Source organism: Plectropomus leopardus, chromosome 11 (assembly GCF_026936395.1).
Source record: "Plectropomus leopardus strain MGB_pleo_1.0 chromosome 11, ASM2693639v1, whole genome shotgun sequence".
Lineage (NCBI taxonomy): Eukaryota > Metazoa > Chordata > Actinopteri > Perciformes > Serranidae > Plectropomus > Plectropomus leopardus.
In genome coordinates, this window is record NC_142186.1 from 4801645 (window position 1) to 4821969 (window position 20325).

General features: G+C 38.4%; 1 protein-coding gene across 4 annotated transcripts in view; it reads right to left on the reverse strand.

The window, feature by feature from the left end:
* Positions 1 to 162: 162 nt before the first annotated feature.
* taf2 (TAF2 RNA polymerase II, TATA box binding protein (TBP)-associated factor) overlaps positions 163 to 20325 on the reverse strand; it is a 42251-nt gene continuing 22088 nt past the window's right edge. For all 4 annotated transcript variants that reach the window (XM_088084989.1, XM_042490669.2, XM_042490668.2 and 1 more), the window contains exons 15-28: positions 19682 to 19791; positions 19402 to 19467; positions 18961 to 19087; positions 18187 to 18312; positions 15074 to 15214; positions 14400 to 14510; positions 14071 to 14264; positions 12992 to 13131; positions 12625 to 12694; positions 11294 to 11403; positions 5215 to 5444; positions 3693 to 3857; positions 2929 to 3031; positions 163 to 2825 (exon numbers count right to left, since the gene is read on the reverse strand). In XM_088084989.1, coding sequence (XP_087941115.1) covers positions 2527 to 2825; positions 2929 to 3031; positions 3693 to 3857; positions 5215 to 5444; positions 11294 to 11403; positions 12625 to 12694; positions 12992 to 13131; positions 14071 to 14264; positions 14400 to 14510; positions 15074 to 15214; positions 18187 to 18312; positions 18961 to 19087; positions 19402 to 19467; positions 19682 to 19791 — 1992 coding nt within the window. In that variant the 3' untranslated portion in view covers positions 163 to 2526. The remainder of the gene's footprint in view (positions 2826 to 2928; positions 3032 to 3692; positions 3858 to 5214; positions 5445 to 11293; positions 11404 to 12624; positions 12695 to 12991; positions 13132 to 14070; positions 14265 to 14399; positions 14511 to 15073; positions 15215 to 18186; positions 18313 to 18960; positions 19088 to 19401; positions 19468 to 19681; positions 19792 to 20325) is intronic.

The following is a 20325-nucleotide window of genomic DNA, read 5'->3' on the forward strand; positions in this document are numbered from 1 at the left end:
AAAAGTTTCATTCTTGTGTCATTCCTTCTCTCTCCCACCTGTACTATTGTTCTGAGCTGTGTTATCTATAAAGGCAAAAAAACGCCAAAAGAAGGACAAAAAAGTGGTTGTAGCCTATCTTACACTAAGGCATAAATATGTTTTGCTTTTGGCACAAATAAATACATATTTGAAAACAGATTTTATTTAATTTATTATAAAAAAGAAAGAATGAAAAGTAAGTAAACAAAATTATAATGTAGAAAAAATCAGACCCATGTTCCTAGGTTGAAAATCCTTAATTTTTCATAGAGCTTGTGAATTGTACTAAAACTGTTATCTCTCTTTCCTCAATGTATCTACTGTACATACTACAGACCAATATTATGTTATAGCTTCCAGTCGATTAATGTGTTTACAAGAGGAATAAACCAGTGGCCCTTGTATTTTTAACACCTGATTAACAGGTTGGAATTTGCTATCATAAGGTGAAATCTCATAATACATCGGAGACAAGGAATCACAGGATAATTCACAAGCACTAAATTGGAATAAATGTTGGCAGGGACTATTAAACCGACGTCAAGAACCTTTATATGAATGTTCACACTTTGCCTTTTTTGTCTAATTCATGCAAGGGAAGATTTATTTATGAGGCTTAATAAGTAAGAAACCGTTTTTTTAACACTTTGGATTACAAATTGGATACCCTTCTGGTTATCTAAATGGGGAATATTGAATTCTGCATGCACTTTTCATTGTTAAAACCACCTAATCAAACTGAAGAACCAGAGCCAGTGTAAACCCAGCAATAAATGCCTCAGAAGAGCTGGATTCAATCTAGTTAAAACATTCATGAATACAAAAGTATCTTTTATCGTCAATGATGACAGTTGGGAAACAAAATACTTATATACTTTTTTAAAAAGCCCACTAGTATTACTTGAGTTTCTCTTGTACAATTAACTTTGTACAGGAAATTCCTCTGTTTAATTTTCATCTGCGCGCAAACAGGGAAAGGTCATTTGCAGGATGTTTAAGACACTGGAGGCTGATCCAGACAAAATGGTTTAATCCACACCACAATCACTCACATCTCCCCTCAGAAGCCACTCACTGAATGTTGGAGTTGAGTTGTGGGGATGAGGCACACCAGAGTGGTATGTGTGGAGGGGGCCAGTGTCTGAGGTCAGCTATGACTGTATTTGCCTGCTTGTGGAGAGAGGTGTGTGTGGTTGCATGCCTCAGACAGATTGGAAGCAGTGTCAAAAATCTGCTGTCCGTGTAGGGTGAAGATACGCGGGCGCCTCTGGAGGGTCTACCTTAAAGACACTAAAGCCTCTTCATGTATTGATTGTACTTAAAAATATCTAGGAAACTGATTGCCTTGAAAAATGTAAGTAAATATAATTATTATTATTAGTTTATGTTTACTTTATATCTAATTGTTAGGTTTACTGAAAATCTTGTCATATTTACTTTACACTTTACATTTTGTGAAGTTGCTGCAATTTAAAAATGACAAGTTCAATTAAACCATTTTTTCTAAACTTCAGTGAACCAAGTGTGCTGTGCTATATATCTGTATGCTGCTGGTTGCAAACCAGTTAATCATATTTGTATTTTCTGACAAAACAAAACTTGCAGATCTCCTAACTTCGTCATTGCCAAAAGTTAAGTCATACTAACTTGGTTTACTGAAGTTGCTGACACTTAGAAAGAACAAGGTAATTTCACTTATCACTTAAGTTGAAACAACTTCACAAAACATATAAATATATATAACTAAAATATACTAAATAATAACTAAATTTCAAGTAATTAGTTTTATCTACTAAATACTGTTAAGTTGTTGCAGCTTACAAGTAAGTTTAATTAAACCAACATTTTTAACTTTTAGCAACTTCGGTAAACCATGTGTTATATACAGTATCTGTATGCTGCTGGTTGCAAAGTAGTCAGTCATAATTCTATTTCCTTAAACATGTTAACAAAACAGAAAATGCAGATCTCCTAACTTTTTCATTGCCAAAACCCTCTTTGTCACGATAAAGTCAGACTAACTTGATTTACTAAAGTTACACTTTAAAACAAGGTAATTCCACTTGTCATTTTTAAGTTGGAACATCATAAAATAAAGTAAGTACAGCTAAATTTGAAGTAAACCTAAAAATCTGATATTAAGTAAATATAAAAAAGATATATAGTTATTTACTTAATTTTTTCAAGGCAATCGGTTTCCAAGATTATTTTAAGTAAGACTGACTTGTCAGATTTTACAGTGCAGTTCAGAATTCTGTTTCCTCTCTGAAGCCAAGATGGACGGCTGTTTCTGCTGAGGAATCCATTGTTGCCATTTATTTGAGGGTTACAACACTTGCATCCTTTTCTACCTGTACGATAATACCACTGAGTAATGAATATTTAGATAAACTAAACAAGCTTTGCTTTTCATTTTGTGGCTGTTTGCTCACAGGGAAGCAAGCCTGCTACTGCTAACTCTAACTGAGCTAAAAGCATTTGTCCATCATATTTTCCTTCAGACGTTTAGTCAGACAAAGAGGGCGAGCGCAGAGATCTGCCGCTGGCCGGGCTGTTGCTGTAGGCGTGTGAGTTGTCCCTCTCTCGGTCCTTCTCTTTGTCCTTGCTTTCATGTTTGTGCTTGTGCTTGTGTTTGTGCTTGTGCTTCTTCTTCTTCTTCTTGTGCTCGTGGTGGTGGTGGTGATGGTGGTGGCTGTGCTCGCCGCTGTGTTTGGAGGACAAACAGGTGGTCTCTTTGGAAAAGGACGGCACCGGTGTGGCAGGCATGGAGAGCATGGACTGTTCGACTGACGGTGGCTCTTTACCTAAAACGAGAGAGAAGACAAGTGAGAGTGTTACCAGAGTGAGTGCGTATAGTTTTATTGATGTTTTGGAATGATGGAGGAAATGTTGTCTGTGTGTGTTTACCTGGTGTAGAAGGTCTCTCCAACAGATTGAGATGATGGTGAATGAAGGCTTGACTATCGTGAACCGTCTCCATATCAATATCTTCATCTTCCATTGTGTTGAACTACAGATTAACACCAATAACATAATATCGTTATTTCTGTCTTTGTAGATAGTAGAGATGTTATTGTAACAAAACATGGCAGATTTCAGTTAACCTTTTGAAACCTGAGCAAGCTGGCTTAATTTCTTTAAAAATCATGGGAATAGGGCAATGAGCAACAAAAGAAATGATCCCCACGAATTGCAAGAAATAAATGAAAAGCATAACAAAATTACCTAAAAATAAAATTTAAAAAAAAAGGAAATGAGTGCTTCCACATGTATAATAATTTTGTAAAATAATTTAAAATATGTAATTATGATAATTAGAAATATAGTTTTTCCCAAGCTTTTTTCTTTAGGCAGCTTTAAAAAAACAAAAAGAATCTAAATCTACTATTTTTTTTGTAATTTGCGGAACATTTCTTACCAAGTTGCTAATTACCAAAGTTTTAATACTTATGAAAGGCATCACAACACAGTGTGTGAGAGTATGTGAGTGTGTGAGAAGTGAAAGCAACAGAAGAAGTGATGTCACTCCAGGTTTCAAAGGGTTATACAGAAGTTCGTAAATGATTAGCCTGAATAAAACTATCAAAACGGAGAAGAAAAGATTTGAGAAAAGCAGTAACGAGCAAAGCACATGAGCATTGTAAAAACTACAGAGTTGTCGCTGCTGTTACCCTGATCTTGAAGCGTCCCCCTCTTCCATCTTCCTCCTGCTGCTGCAGTACCTGTCCTGGCTCTGGGGGGGAGCCCAGAGGGGTCTCAGCCTTCCTCTTCAGGCCCTGTGGGGGCTGGCCCACTCCGCACACTCCTAATGAAATAGGATCTGGCTCCTCATCCACCTGGCAGACACAAACAAACTTCAATATGTAGCATGACTTACTCATTTTTCTTTGTATAAATGTAACATTAATAATAGTGCGAGTTGGCAAAACATCCATATGGTGCGTATAAAACCAATAAGGGCATTTATTTTGAGAAGACTAATGTAAAGCCAAGTTCAAACCAAAGATTTGTGAAGAGACAAGTTGAAACCTGCAACTGCTTGAAATGTGCTTGCAATGCTCTGAAAACCTACAGGTTTGCACCAATTAACTGCCCCAGGGAGGACGCTTTTCTGTAGGCAGATGTGGAAGTTAGTGTCGCTCTGGTTCCCTCATCAAAAGGGCCACATGACTTAATCTCGCCACCAGCACAACACTGTAAAGCCATGTTCAGCACAGCTTGACGTGATGACTCTCTGTACACTCATTTAGCCAATTTTTAGCAGCCCTTCTTCACATAAAAGTTTAAAGTTCTTGAGTGGGATATTAACTGACGTATTTTATGTATTTTATACGGTCCAAAATAAGACCGCCTAGCATCAGACACACAGACCTCAGTTAGCACATGCGCAGTAAGATCTCAGCTAACACATGTGCATGAGAGACCTCAGCACTTAACAGGAAATCATGTTTGGTCTTCAAATGGAGAGAATATTTAGATGATTTCGACAATGTGGTTGTTACACACAATAACAACCAGACCGGATCAAGCTAAACTAAAGAAATATGTTTCACCGGTCTGTTCCATGATGCGGTCACATGCTGAAAATACAAACCTGAGCCTGTCTGTAGCGAAAACAAGCACTTTCAGCAGACAGAAGTTGTCAGTTGCCTGTAGGGATTACATTGTAGTCTGTTTAGCCACTGCATCTGCAGCACTCTCTCTGAATAACAAACTGATTTCAAAAACTCTCCATTAAACTATCTCCATTAGTCACTTAGACACAGAAACATGGGAAAATAGGTTCAAACGTACAGAAACTTCCCTTTAACAGGGATTCTGGGTACAATGGTGATGCAATGGGAAAGAGATACAGCCAAATACTGTTGGCAGCACTATAGTAGCCATAATTACATAGATCCAACCTAAGATAACAGTTTTTCTCATGTAGATCTGTGTGGCATCTGAAAATGTTAATGTTGCACTCGTAAATCAAAGGCATTCATAAAAAGAGGGAAATAAAGACCACCGAGCAGCTCGCTGATTACATCACTATTAGCACAGAAACCACTGATGTAGTATGTCTTTAAGTGGCTGAAATTACACACTTTTTGGTCAAATACAAAATACACAAATAGGACCTTTAAATGTAGTTCAGTCAGCATTTCATAAAGTGCGTTTTGTATTTAGAGTAGACTAACTGTCCTGACTTACAGCTGCGTAGCTCATGCCAACACCGTGGATGCCTATACTGGCAGGTGTGTCCATCACAGCGCCGACCCCCAGCTCAGGCTTGATGGTGGGGTTAAGGACAGCTTTCTTCTCCTTCAGGTTGAGCACAAGGCCCAACTCTGGCAGGGGCAGGCAGGAGGGTCGAGTCAAACCAAACAGCGTGTAGTAGAGGTTCACAGCGTCACAGCGCAGTCGCCAGTCATGGGAGGTACCTGAGAAAGGAAGGGGTGAGGTGGAAGGCAGGTGTGGGATGACAAGAGAGAAAACAAAATGTAAAGTTGGTTAAGTAAAGTGAAGCAGAAATGAGTACTAAAGGCTTATTGTAATGGAGCAGTTATGTAATGTCAACCTTACACCAAACAACTTTTCAAGCAATTTCACTGTAGCAGACAAATGTCAGAACAAAAACTGTTAGTGCAGTCTCCCCTGATCTCAATCGTATGGTGTAAGGTGGTCATAAAACTCAGTCTGTGCTGTCAGTCTTCTTTTCTTCTTGACGTTCCAACAAATTCAAGCGTGTTCATCTTAACTGTTTAGTCTTGCCAATACTGAAGTTCAATGGTGTGAACGTTGTATCCGCGTGTATCTGATCGACCAATCAGCACCTATTTTAGTGAGAAATTTAGCCTTTCAAGTCTGAAGTTTGTTCTCAAATACAGTTTAACTTTATAGATGATATTAATGATGAAAAGACAAGAATACTGTATACTCTAGGCAACCTCTTAAATTCTGATATCAGGCATAACACCGTGCACTTCGATACAGAGCGCCACAGAGCTTCAGTGTTACGTGGGAAGGACAGGTGTCCCTCCAACTGTTTGACAGCTTTGTGACACTTTACAGTTGGCAAAGTTTAGAAAAAAACCTGACAGTTATCAATACAACAATCTGTGTCCAGTGTTCTAAATTGGTCCGTTAAATTTTGTTGTGTGTCTGAAATAATAACTGTCCTTAATTTGGAAGATATCGACATCCACCTGCTCTGTGCTGAAGGAATGGGCTCCTCAGGGTGAGCTTTGGGGGGGTTCATGTGTTTGCATTCTGATGCTGCTCACACCGACACAGAAATGGCTCCACTCATTCAAAAAACCTGTTAATAATGTTGGGTAAAATCATTCCTCTCCTAGTGTGTGCGACAGGCGCAGCAGCAGGGTCACAAACACTGAAGTGGCATTCGTCCTCTTAAAAAAAAAAAAAAAATCAAAATGCCTAAATTGAAAAACAAATACCTACCCAATTCACAAATACTTGAATAGCCGAACATTTGGGTCCAGTTCATATAAGAAAATGGCAGGCTCTTAACCCCATTTTTGATTGAGGACATTTGGGAAAGCTATCAAAACTTAAAGTTTTCAGACAAGGTCGTAGTCTAAGCTATATTTTTTATACCCCAGCCATTTATCCTGAGCTGTGCGTTTTTGAACCACACATTGTATTTGACATTCTCACAATGTGAAGTAAAAACAAGATCATTAGCTCTCAATGACATTAGAGCTAACTACATGATTATACGAGTCATTTGAGCAGCAGTGTGCTGAGAGTTGGAAGGAATCACATATAAAATATTGCTGAAGCTGACAATCCGAAGGCGCCTAACATGGGGGGTGGACTGCGGCTTCAAAAGAAGGTTGAAATAAATGACTCTAACGGCAGCAGAAAGCACTCGGAGTTTGTGTTCTTACAGCGCTGACCTTCAGCCAGTGAAACATCATCCTGTGTGAGTGTGTGTGTTTAACACGTGGGGGGCTTTGGGGTTACGGGGGAAGAGGAATAAAACAACCAACACATTTTCAAAACATAGCATTTAAGCTTACCACACTCTGGTCACTCTGTATTTAAACTGGCAGCTCAGTCAGGCTGTCCTACAGCCACCCACACTGACCAACCCACAAACAAAGGAAATAATGATCATCAATATTTTTGGTCATCCTTCAAGCTTGTAAGTCAATAAAGGAAATAACACGGTGCACTAATAGCCCCATGGTCTTGGGGAATATGGAACTGTGAACATGTACTTGTATTTGTGATTTGAGACGGTGTGTATTTAGATTGGCAGACTGAAGCGTTACGGCCTGGTTAGTGAGCTGAAAGGCACATAGGACCCCCTGTAAAAGACAGAAATAATGAAACCTGAGGACACAATAGAAGGCAGAATTGCGTGCGTATACAGTGAGGCACAGCACCAAAAAGTAGATGTTAAACTTTCTCAGTTCATTACTGAATAAAAAAATAAGAAGGTAATGAAGAAGGAAAAAGAGGGAAGGCAAAATTCTTCATACGAAACACACTTTCCGTGAAGAATGTGCTCACGTAGGAAAGTATAGGACAGTATTCACTGCGTTCTCAGGACCGCTTTATGCTCTCTGTCCCAAATATTCCTGCAGAAACTGGGAAAAGGGCTTTTGGGTATTCTGCACCCTCAGCCTGGTATTTTTTTGCCGAATGACTTGAAACTCAAGGAGCTGGTGTCGGTAAATGTTTTTAAATCTAAAATGAAAGCCTTAGAAGCAGATTCTACAGGATGTTGAAGTTTTTAGCCTGCCTGGTTGTACAACTGACTCCCAGGAAGTTATTTTTTGTCTCACAGATAGTTCTCTTTTAATGCAAGTTTTAGTGCTTGTGAATTATATTTTGTCTCGCCTTGTGTCTCTGTCTGCAACTTTGTGTTTTCACTGCGGACGTTTCAGCCCCGTCTCCCTTGAAAAAGAGATTTTAATTTCAATCGGACCAACTTGGTTAAATAAAGGTTAAATAAATAAATAAATAAATAGAATAAACGTGAGTTCTCTGAGGTCATAAAAATGAGGATGAACAAGAAGGGCAGTAGAGCCAACAGCAACCCCATCAAATAGCTGTGACTACAATGGCATCTCCCAAACTAAAAAAAAAAAAAAGGTCCTGAAAGGCTACAAGCACTGCGAGAAGTACAGCGACCGGGCATGCCGGGTAACCATTTCAAACCAATGATAAGGATGTGCACAAATCGTATGGGATTCCTGTTATAGCCATGTATCTGATGTAGTTTTATGCTGGGGGACAAAGTGCTACAGAGTGATACAGAGCAGCAAAATTCTGCTCGACTTTCTGCTGACTGATGAACTGTGGCAAAGCTCCAAGGTTTGTCTAGAGCAAAGTAGAGGTCTGGAGACCAGCTGATTGAGACACGAGTGTTGCATTACCCATTTGAAAAACACAATACCAACTCTTCCACTGTGACTAATTTAGAGTTCATTCACAACCCCTCTGGATCTTTTATAGAGGATTACAGAGAGCGTTCAATCGGTGTCAGCGAGTTGTGCAACAGCAGACCGGTTTAGCAGTCTGACAGAAGTCTGTCCAGTCAAACACATGTGGAAAGGGAAACTAATTTATCTCCGCTTTTGTCCATCTGAAAGACAGAAAGACATCTGTTCTCCTTTCATCAGTGAGATGATAACAGAAGTCAGATGACAACTGACTGGTCTAAGGGGAAAAAAGGGTACAGTGCTTGTATCTGTCCTTACTGGATAGTGTTCTGGTTGAAATGGATACTGCAGCAATCTACGTGCCTCTGACTACTGAGCAACAGAGAAGAAATCATGTGAATTCATTGAGCAGGTGTGAAAAGATTAGGTGACAATAGCATGTTTAGCAAACCAGTAGGATGGTGAACTAGTTTTCTTTGATCCCTGTTGATGGAAAAAAAGAACTCAGTCACCTCTCTGACTAAAGCCCTTCCTCTCTGGATACTGAATGTGGCTTAAGTCAGCTCAAGGAGGAGCCCTGGTGGTTCCAAGTTTCAAAGTCAAAGTGGGTTTCCAACAACCCCTGCACAAATTGAAATTGCAAATATAAAAGATGGCTTACAGAAACACATCAATTTAAAAAAGGAACAAAAAACCAAACCAAAAAAAAGTTTTTACACTCGTATGAGGTGGTATTTCAGGTGATTTGAAAAAGCCATATTTCGCAAAACTGCAAAGAAAACCCTTTTTTAGCTTTTATAGGTGACATGATGTACAACAAAGAGTCACATGACATTGTGAAAAACACACAAGCATGATGCAGCAGGCGCTGCAAGAGGTGTTATTGCATCGCATAACTCAATGCCTCTCACCTTTCCATTATCACTCACATAACACGCCTACGTCGCCTTGGATTGGAATTAATGACAGCTAGTGCGGCGGCTAGAATAGAAATAAACCTGGATACACAGTCATCTTGCAACTGTGTTTTATCGACATTTCAAAAATGTCACGAGTTTTGCACAAATCTGTGATGGAAACCATCCTACTGGTTGAGCCAGCTGTGCAGCGAGGGACCTGAAATGCTTTAGAAAATATCCAAAAAATGTGCTTTAAATGACACAGCAAAATATTACTTTCTGAAGCCACTTTGGTTTTTGAAAAACATTCAGACAGCACCAGTAGGTTGTGAAATAATCTTCTCAGATGTCTGAAGCCAGAGTGGAATCAGAAGCGAACTGGTAAAATGAGAGTGCCTCCTGTTGTGAAAGATATTTGCTTAGAGTTTTTCTGGCGACATGTTTAATAGGCACTGCTGGCTTTGATAGAGAATAAGAAATGTCTTACAACATCACAAAATAGTTTCTTTTTTAGGTGACCCACAAATGTATTCAGGTCTCTGCAGTGTCATGCCTCCTCTACAGGGAGAGAGCTGTCAGGCTAAATGGATTTATTCTAACTGTGTACCAAATCACACTAAATAAAATATGCTGATTGCACAGTTTAGGTTGTTTGTAGGTAAATAAATGCTGAACCCAAATGATAAACTGAAAAACTGTTCTTCGCTTTATGAACATGCTGCCAAAATTCTCCCAACACAATTTAATCAGGCATGTTTTTGAAGAATCAAAGGCAAGATGAAAACAGACATTAGGTGCTTTATGTGCTTTTAATGACCCAGTGTGCACAGACTGGCCAGAAAATAATCTTCTAATCATTGCATAGCTCTGTTCACCACATTCTTCATACACTGTCAACTGCATCTATTTATCCCTTAGAGCCGGCTTTAATATTACACATACTCATATCACTTTGCTGCTAAAAGCATTTCTCACAATGGAGCCTTAAAATGTTTTTAGATTTAAAAAAAAAAACAATACAAAAATGAATTATTTTCAATATACTACATGCAAAGTAGAGTTTTTTATTCACAGCCTGGGATATGTCAGTTATTAGCAGCAACGTTGATTTTTTTACATTATTATTTTTTTATGTAAAATACTCTCATCCTACCACTTTGCACACAAAAGTTGCTTTTCAAAATCAGGTTATAAAAATATCCTACATTATATTGTTTTCTACTTTCACTGAGCTTATTCTTTAACCAACATCAGTCCTAATTCAAAAAAAATCTAATATTCACCAATTTCCTGAATTGTAACCCCTTTAAATGCCAGGTTTTTGTCACGATGCCACTGTGTTTTTAGATGAATTAATTATTTTCAATATACTACATGCAAAGTAGATTTTTTTTATTATTACAGCCTTGTATATGTCAATAATTTGCAGCAACACTGACTGTGACAGTGCACCTAGTGGAAATAGCATGTATTTTCTCCATAAGCAAAATATGGTAAAATTAGGTTGTCTGGTGGAAAATAGTAAAAAATGACAAATTCCACGGCAAAAGCCCAGAATAACAGCCAGAAATAAAATGATGCATGTTTTTATGCTTCGATGGCTGTGAGATCAAAAACTGCAGTTTGAATGGGTTTCAATGGAACATTTTCAGCACTTAACGTGTGAATGTCATGAGCTTGAATTTCCAACATTAAATAAAATTGCACAATCTTGCCAAAATGTATGCCATATGCATGAAAACAGCAAAAAGTATAGAAAAAAATAAGGACAAAAAGTGCTTAAAATGTGCCAAAAGGTCTCTAAGGGTTAACAATGATGTGAATGATTTTTTACATAGTTGGGTCACATTCAGACACAAGCACCTCAAACCAGCCTGATACTCCAGCCTTTTTTCAGCCTGTAACTAGTTTATCAATCATATCTGCATAGCTTGACTGACTCAGTGACAACAAGATGTTGTTGTGTGTGCTTCTCACCTGAGTTCATAAGTTTCCAGAGCTGGTCGACCAGAGCTTCGTTACACAGAGTGGAGTCCGTGGTCTTGGTGAAAGGTGGATTCTTAGAGAGCATACCCAGGATTTTATGTCTGAACAAACAAGAAATGCAGACAAGCAAACACGAAGATGAAAAATCCATGTTATCTGTCATTTAACATTAACTATAGCCTTTTTTAAACAGCAGGTGAGACCGATTATTTACCTATGCATGATCACTTATCCAGACGGTAATATACACTATGGAACAACAAGAGTAATCCACAGGTTTGCCTGTGATGAAAGGTGACTGCTTATCATTGTATTGGCGGAGTCAGCAGCTCACGCACTTCACACCTCTCCTTTTTTTTGAGTTCTGAGATAACCAAAAAAAACAATCAAAGGGCAGGTTCACTTTTGTCAAGTCTATCTTACAAGAACACTCACATACTCAGAGGTACATTGGAAGAGTTATTGTTTTCTGTTATTGTTTCTGCTGAAAAGACAATCCTTTCTAAAGTGATTTAAGTCCTGTTTTATGTGAAGGCATTCCCAAGTTAAGGAAAAGCCACGCACTATGAGGGTTCAGCAGCTGATGAACAAAGGATTTCCAATGGCTCTTATAAAACCCACATTTTATTGGACATTATAGATGTAATTGTGCTCAATGTTGACTGTTTTCTGTGTGTTTTCTTACTTTTAGACTAGGCTAAGTGTTAACTTCTGTTTAAACATGAGAGGAAAGACATGTACACTGTGTGATGTTCAGCATGACTGCGTGTTAAATGAGTGCATATGTGCAGGGTTCTTTCAGCTAAAAGTAAATCAGATTTAAGACATTTCAAGACTTTTCTAATGCCACTCAGAATTAAATTTAGGACCAATTTCCAATAGCCAAAATTGAAGAAATGTAGAATTTCATTTCGCCCAAATATTTATTGTAACAAAAAAAATGATGTGAAAAGGTTAGATTAAGTGTGGCAAATGTTGAAAAATGATTATAATTTAAGTGTCTATTGGGTTTACCAACAGAAGTGGGAAACTTCAGGCATTTTTGACCATTCTTTTTGGCAATTTGGAGTTTCTCACTCTGCGTGTGAGATTCCACTGTTTGGATTCACAACATGACGAGTTTTAGAAAAGGATTAAATTATTTCACCAAAAAATAAAATGTAACCAATTTTTTGAGCCTTTACAGTGCTACATGAAAAAATCATGAAATCCTACTCCCCATGTCTGAGCAGTTTTAAGACTTTTGAAAAAGTAATTTAAGAAATTTAAGGCCTTTTTAAGGATCTATGGGAACCCTCTATATGTGCTGGCTGCTAACTGACCTGACATAATGAGCCGGGTCATTCTGGACCATGTTGAGCAGCCACTGCAGCTCCGCTGAGCTTCTCTCAACTGCGGGATCCACAAAGACAAAAATGTACATGAGAGAGAAACTCAACAAACGTGAATACAAAAACACATCACTATGTAGAATGTCCTCAACATCCTAAAAATGTGTCAAAATAAAATGGAATGGTCGAAAAAATAGGCATCATACATCAAAACAAATGTGTTTTTCTCAAACAGATGGATGCACTTTAACACACTTTAACATCGACTGAACAGCAAAAAATCAACTCTGAGCTATATTAGTGAGCTTCTCAAAAATGTTTATGCTCACCACAGCTTGCACACCAATAAATGTCCTACCTCTTGTATAGTCCACCAGAGCCTCCAGTGCAGCAATGCGAACGTCCACAAAGTGTCCGTACTGAGCGTAGGACTTGAAGAGCGACGCGTCACTAGGAATATGACCGTTCTTCTGAAGCTGACGGATTGCACTCAGACAGCTGGAGAGAGGAAAAGGAGTGGAGCAGAGGAAGTGACAAATGATGTTAGGTGTAAAATTAATGCAAAAATATGTTGTTTTTGTGTCAGCAAAATAACACAATTTTCTCTGCTTTTGGAAAAATCCTATATAATTTACAACTTGTTGTTGCCTATCAATATATTGTTATTATTATTATTATTATTATTATTATTATTATTATTATTATTATTATTATTATACAATGATAATCAAATTTGGGACCCACTTTTTCTTTCCCACAAACTTAACCTGTTACTTCTTTCATACTATATGCTAAGCTAACAGTGACAGATGGATATTTGTTGTGCATAATCCAAACCCGAGTCTACCATCAAACTGAAGCTATGCTTCTTCAGGTTCCTGAGAATCCCTGACTACTGTTACAGGCAAAGGGAACGGAAACTTCAAAGACAAACTGTAAATTGGTATGACTAAAAATGATCTTCCATATCTAAAATCTCAACATCAATAACAAAAAAAAAGCATTTTTTCAAGTTATTCAGTGATCAATGCAAATACACACTTAGATATTATAGCATGCAGCACCCTATTATTTGTAATATATGAAAGACCAATCTTTGATAATATTTTATAACATTTTAAACAAAGGCTAATCTTTAAAAAACAAGGAAAAATTATTTTGTTGTCCAATTATTGTGGCAGAATCCATGGTAAGTACACTTAAGCCTAATTTCCTAAAAGAAACTAGTGGCTGCTTGTGGATGGAGATAAGATCCTTGTGCGAACATGGTCTGATTAGATGGAAACCAGAAAGTGTTCTCTACTACGTTTATCACTATAGGAAGCAATATCCAAACATTTTAGAATTCTAGCAACTGAGACGAAGAGTCGCCAGGGGAAACACGTTTTAGGACATCATCTGTGAGACATATATAGGTAAACACAGTGCGCTCTTAACCTGACGGTGATTGTGTTTCTGAAGCTCGGCAGCAGTTTCTCCATGTTGAGGAACCGTGTGATCTCCTCCAAGATGAGACGGACGTCAGCATTCAGATTGTCCACTGTCCGCACCTCGTTGTTGATGCTGATGGCTGGGGTCAGAGAGTTGGTCAGTGCTTCTATCAGATCTGCACGGTAGTAGTTATCTGAAAACTAGAGACAGACACGAGGAGGAGGAGGATAGAAGACAGAGAGAGAAGGAAAAGACGGAGAAGTTAAAATCCCTGTTTGAGGATTTGTATCACTGGGATTTATTGTTGTAATCAGTAAAATGATTTGAGTCCTTACTTTGTTTTTTCTGTTGTCGTTATACTTGATGAGGTCAAGGATAAAGTTGAGGACATCTTTGGGACAGAGATTCTGGACATCTCTGAGTAACGCCATGGCAACGGGCATCGTCTGACATAAAAGCAAAGAAAAAACAGTTCTCATGACATGATACTGCTACAAAAGAGATGGAGAAACACAATTTGATAACTCAGTTCTACAATGAGCTTCAGTAGAGCACATTTTTTTATTTCTTAAGTTGAATACACAAAACAAATATATGTAATGTAACGTAATGTTATGTACTTATCCACATTGGATATTATTTAGTTAGTAGGTGAGATATATAAAGAAGAAAAATAGAAATAAAAACAGCATTATGTTATAAATTTAATCCATTTCTTCCATCTTTCTTCAAATAAATGTATTTGTTTCTAATTCCCATAGTAATCTTTTCCATTTTGTATGTTTTATTGCCAAGATCAGCCAAAATACAAAAAAAAACAAAAAACAAACAAAAAAAAAAAATCCTATGTCTTCAAATCTTAAAAGACATTTCTGTATTTCTGTTCTAAAATCTATTATTATCAACCACATATACAGAGACAGCTAAGTTTTATGTGAGGACCTTCTTTATATCGGTGAAATACTTTACTTGTGTATACCTGTCCCTGTATTTTGTTTCTTTGACATACCTTTTGCAGGAAGTAGCTCTGGAAGTTAATGAAGTTGTTGGTCTTGACGATGTTGGGGCAGCTCTTACAGCAGAACATCCGAGTGAACAGGGACTTCATTGCTGGCGGACCCTGCCATGTGCTCACCATGGCGTTGGCTATCTGCAAGGTTTCCATGCACACACATGAAGAGAAAAACAAAGTTTAGTCGGTTACTTCAATACAGTTGTGTTCAAGCTGCCATCTGCAGAGGACAGCATTTGTCAGGTGTCCTCTATTTGCTGTCATCACAGTAAAAGAACTATAATTACTGCCTCATGGCTATATGCCTCTGCACACCAGTCAAATTTCTCTTACAGTTTACATCCATGTCTGTAAAAACATGGATGCTTCGCACACATCTTCCCCACAGCAGCAAAGAAGATCCATAAAGTCAGCACAGTTTCATGGTGGACACCCAAGGAGAGTGCAGACTATTATGATGTCAGAGTGAAGTTGACTTCTGACTTTTGGATAATAAAAATTTAATTACTTATTATTATAAGTACTCATAATTTTATCCTGTCAGGAATGTATGTGAAATTTTGTCAATAATTTCAAATGATTTTTTGAGTTCTGACCAAAAAAGGTATTTTGTGAGGTCAAACTGACCTTGACCTTTGACCACCATATTCTGATCGGTTCATCCATGAATCCAAGTGGATGTCAGTGCCAAATTTGGAAAATTTCCCTAAAGGTGTTCTTCAGATATCATGTTCAGAAGAATGAGACAGATGGTGTCACAATGACCTTGACCTTTGACCTATGACCACTAAAATCTAATCAGTTCATTGATAAGTCTAAGTAAACATTAGTGCCAGATTTGAAGACATTCCCTCAAGGCGTTCTTGAGATATCGCATCACAAAAATGGGACAGACAGACAACTTTTGAACTTAAAAACTAAATGTTCTTCAAATCACTGCAAAGCATGAGGAATGTAAAATGTACACAGACGTATGAGCTGCACTCTCAAGAGCTATTGTGGTAGTTACTTGAGAAATGCTGCATGGCACAAAAACGATGGGGCAAGAATGTTGTAACTTGTGTAACAATGTTCTTTCTGTCCGTTATAATTTCTGCGGTGAGAACTGAACTACAAAGTAAAAGGCAAATATACACACAGGCAGCACATGAGGTTTCCACAGGTATGAAGATCGGTGGCTCCAGCGGTCTTTGGGTTCCAACAGGATATTGGGGAATTTATGTTAATGTGGTAATATGGGGCTAAGGGTCACTGACACAGGATGTTGTCGTTTGGTAAAGTAAATAAAGGGGGGCATGTACACCGGAATGTTTTTGTATATATGTGTGTGTCTGTGTGCGTGTGTGTGCGCGCACACGAACACATCTGTATTTTCTGTGTGTCAGAGTTTTTAACGTGTATGCATTTGACAGTTTTTATACCCCCACCCCCCTCCCCAGTGTTTCAGCCCGAGGCTGTTCCTTCTTCCTCACCACATTTTCTATCAATAACAAGCAAGTAAATGCCATCCCAACCAATCACAATGTGGCCAAGTCCATCTGAAGTCAGTCATATTTCACTCTGTGGTTAGTGTGGGTCTGTGAGTGTGTGTGTGTGTGTCTCTGTGTACGAGCTTGCATGTCAATCTGTGTGTGCAGCACCAAAGGCCATTACGATGGAGTCTGTTGGGGGTTCTGTAGCCAAACACAGCAACTTAATGAAAGAAGTGAAGTGCTGCCATTTCAACCTCCACTCAGTTTATCATGTTGTGAAAATATTGGTTCAGGTGGAACCCGAATGGCAGAAAATCCAGTGGGGTTAAAGTTGGAATAAACCGAATCCAGAGAATAGAGAATTTCCTGCAGCCGCAGAATAGGATTATTCAGTCAACTGAGCAGCGAGGGTTAAACTGGTGGGTGGCCTTGCTGGCTGAGGGAAGTTGTTGTTCTCATACTGTAGCCCTTTTAACAATATTGTTTCAACAAAAGAGTTTAGAAAAAAATGATTTTTTCCCAAATAATGAGTGAGAAAGATGCAAAGTACAGGAAATACAGGTAAGATTCTGTCATCCTCCACTAACAAGTTTCTGAAAAATAAATTCAAACTGTCAGATCTGCTACTCTCAGAGTCTCTGTGACACTGTAAGCTTGTTTTTCTCTTTCTGTCTTCTCTCTCTCTCCATGCATCACTCATGTAGACCTCCCAAACCTTCATCCACCTACTGACCCTCGGCCTTTCTTTCCCTCCTCTTTCCTTAGTTTCTTTCATCTACTAATCCATCCACATTACTCCCCATATCTCCTCTTCCCCTCTCACTCCATCTTTGCAAAGCTACACTCTCTTTTTCAACACACAGTTAAATATGCTAGGCATTCCTATGGATGCCCAGTATTCATGTTAAATGATGTTTTGATCTTTCAATAGGCCCTGCAGTGTGGACATCGGGCTGTGAGCTTATAAATCTACCTTTGACGGGCAGCAGCCCTGACCCAGATACCTTTAAAGCTGTAGTTAGTAACTTTTATAGAAATAACTTAAGTCATATTTGATGAAACTTTTAGTCCAACTAAAACTTGACTTTTAAAATACATGTAAACATGTTAGTCTAACTGAAATTGGACTTGCACTGAGGAGGGGATTTTTGCTCAGGTGAGGGATTTACAACATGAAAATGTACTATTTTATATTTGTTTTAAATAAAAGAGGCACCACCCAGCCACCCTCCTCCTCTGATAAAAGTGCAGTCCCAGAACACCGTCACGGAAGCTGATTGATGCAATGCCATGCTTACAGCAAGGTAAAGCAGTGAAAATATTCCAAATATAGTGTACACTTAAATTGATATTGATTTTGTTTTTTATAACTAATCAATGAAGGCAGAGTTTGCTCAGCACTGTTTGATTGTATGTACACGGTGCAACATTTTCAACCACAGTTATTATAAATAAACAGTTATGATTGTGATGAGGTCTATATCATCGACTGCTTAAAAAATAAAGGTCTTTTGCAACTAGCTGAAAGGGGACATATCTCCCTCGCTGCATCTCTCTATACTGGGACAAGGACAGTAGTACAATTAAATGACCTAATCAGCTCGTACAAATTGCATGTAAACGTACTGACACACATACCTTGGCCAAACAGAAGCAGGCCTGCATACGGACTTTGTAGAAACACTGTTCTTGCTCCAGGATGTCTGTCAGAGCCAGTCTGGAGGCAGGAGTTGGGAACTTTTCCAGAGCTGTGATGGCCTCCTCCTAACAGAGAGCGATAAGGTACAGGCTCATCTTATGAAATTCAAACTACAAACAAAAGATGTGCTTCTATAGCATTTTATCCTAGTCAAATCCAGTGCAGAATCCATTTATCAAATCATATTTTGTTTACATTTCCACATTTGAAAGTAACTTAATGCTAAAATAATTCCCACCAAAAGATGTCTAATCAGCTTTTGTTAGCGGAGAAAGAAACACTCCAGTCTATAACAGCCTAATTAATGATCACAATCTGCAGCTACAATCTGAAAATTAGATGAGCAGCAGAATATACAGGATAAAAATGCTAATGAAATTAATCTGATTTTAAATCGTGATAGCTGCAGTTGGCGAAATGTTTTCAATGCTCTCTCTCTTAATAGAGAGTGAAGAGAGATGAAGAGATTAGTCAAAGTTGGAACTTAGCAAATCTGGTTGTTTTGTCAACAAGGAGTCTGATCCAAAATGTAACCAGCTACTGGAGCCCATTTCTGCTGGAAGCACACATTAGGAGTGAAGTGATTTGCTCTCATTGTAGGTAATAAACTAAACAAACTGCTGGGTGATATGGTCCATGTGGATGTTCGAGTAATGATTTACAAATGTTTGAAAAAGCCAGTGTGGAGAGCTTCACTCTTGCCATCAGCCCACCTGTGCAACTACATCCCTCTCATAGCGCAGCTGGTACTGCCACATGAAGTCAGCCTGCTCAAACTCCACCTTCCTCAGAATGGACATGTCCGGGTCGATCCGGATCCACAGGAGAGGAGAGTCAGCACTGCAGACAACAGGGGACAAACACAGTGACAGAAGGTTAAAAAGAAAAGTACAGTAACTCAACCCACATTCCTAATTTCCACAGGTACCTCTGTGGAAGCTGCTTCCCAGAGACCTATTGTTGCTTTCACACAACATTTATTCTTAACAAGGTGAGACTGATAAAAGCCATATAGAGGCACTGTTTGTTTGTTTGCTATGGTCAAGTTAAAAACTGTATTACTTAAATGAAATGCAGCTTTAACAAGAAAAGACAACATTCATGCAATACGTAATATATTAACAAGTCAAATAGTAGCAGAGTCGATGTCTTACTCCATAGCCGATAAATCCATGTCAACTTCCTCTCCGTTCATCAGAGGGATCTTCTTCTTCTTGTTTCTGAGAAAAGACACCAACAGAACAATCAGCAATTACTCCATAAAAAACTACAAGACTGACACGGGGCACATTCAAGGGGGGTCATGGGTGTTGCTGCAGCAGAAAGACAAAGAATATATACAATATTTAATAAAACATAAGTATTACTACAGGGTAATATAATAAAATATGAATCATGTGTGAATGGACCAGTGTGTTCTGCAGCCGCACATACCGTCTGCTCTTGGAGTGACAGGGGATGTCGTGTTTGAGGCTGTTCTCTTCTATCTGCAGCGTGTGGTTGAAGGATCCATCCAGCTCCTGCACTGTCACTTTGATGGGACCCTGCAGGGTAATACACGTATGATTAGTTGAAGTAATAGCAACGTTACAGTACTTCTAGCCCCTTAAAGACAGAATCTGTAACATTTCTACATTCATTTATCCATTTAGAGTCATGGATTCTTATGTTTTCCAACATAACAGGACAGTTTCAGGAAAAACAGCATTTTTTTGTCCCATTTATTAACTGGTGTAGAAAATTAAACAGAAAAAATGATGTATTCATTCTTTTTTTCTGTTACTCTGCACTATAAAAATAACTAATCCATTCACTGACTAATAGCATCAGCAATCCTGGGTATGCAGACTAGGTTAGTGGCCAACAGTGCTCCTCGACTTTGGCTGCTCTAAAACACAAACAAACAGAAATCACCTACTAACAAAAGAAATGGACTTTCACAAGACATTCATTCCAGTAGGGGTAACCTAAAATAGTTGACTATTATTAAAATTATAAAATTAGATCTCAGGAGCCCGATTCTCCTGCCATTCTTTTTTAAATCGTCACAGGTGTAGGAAAAATATGTTATGAAACAA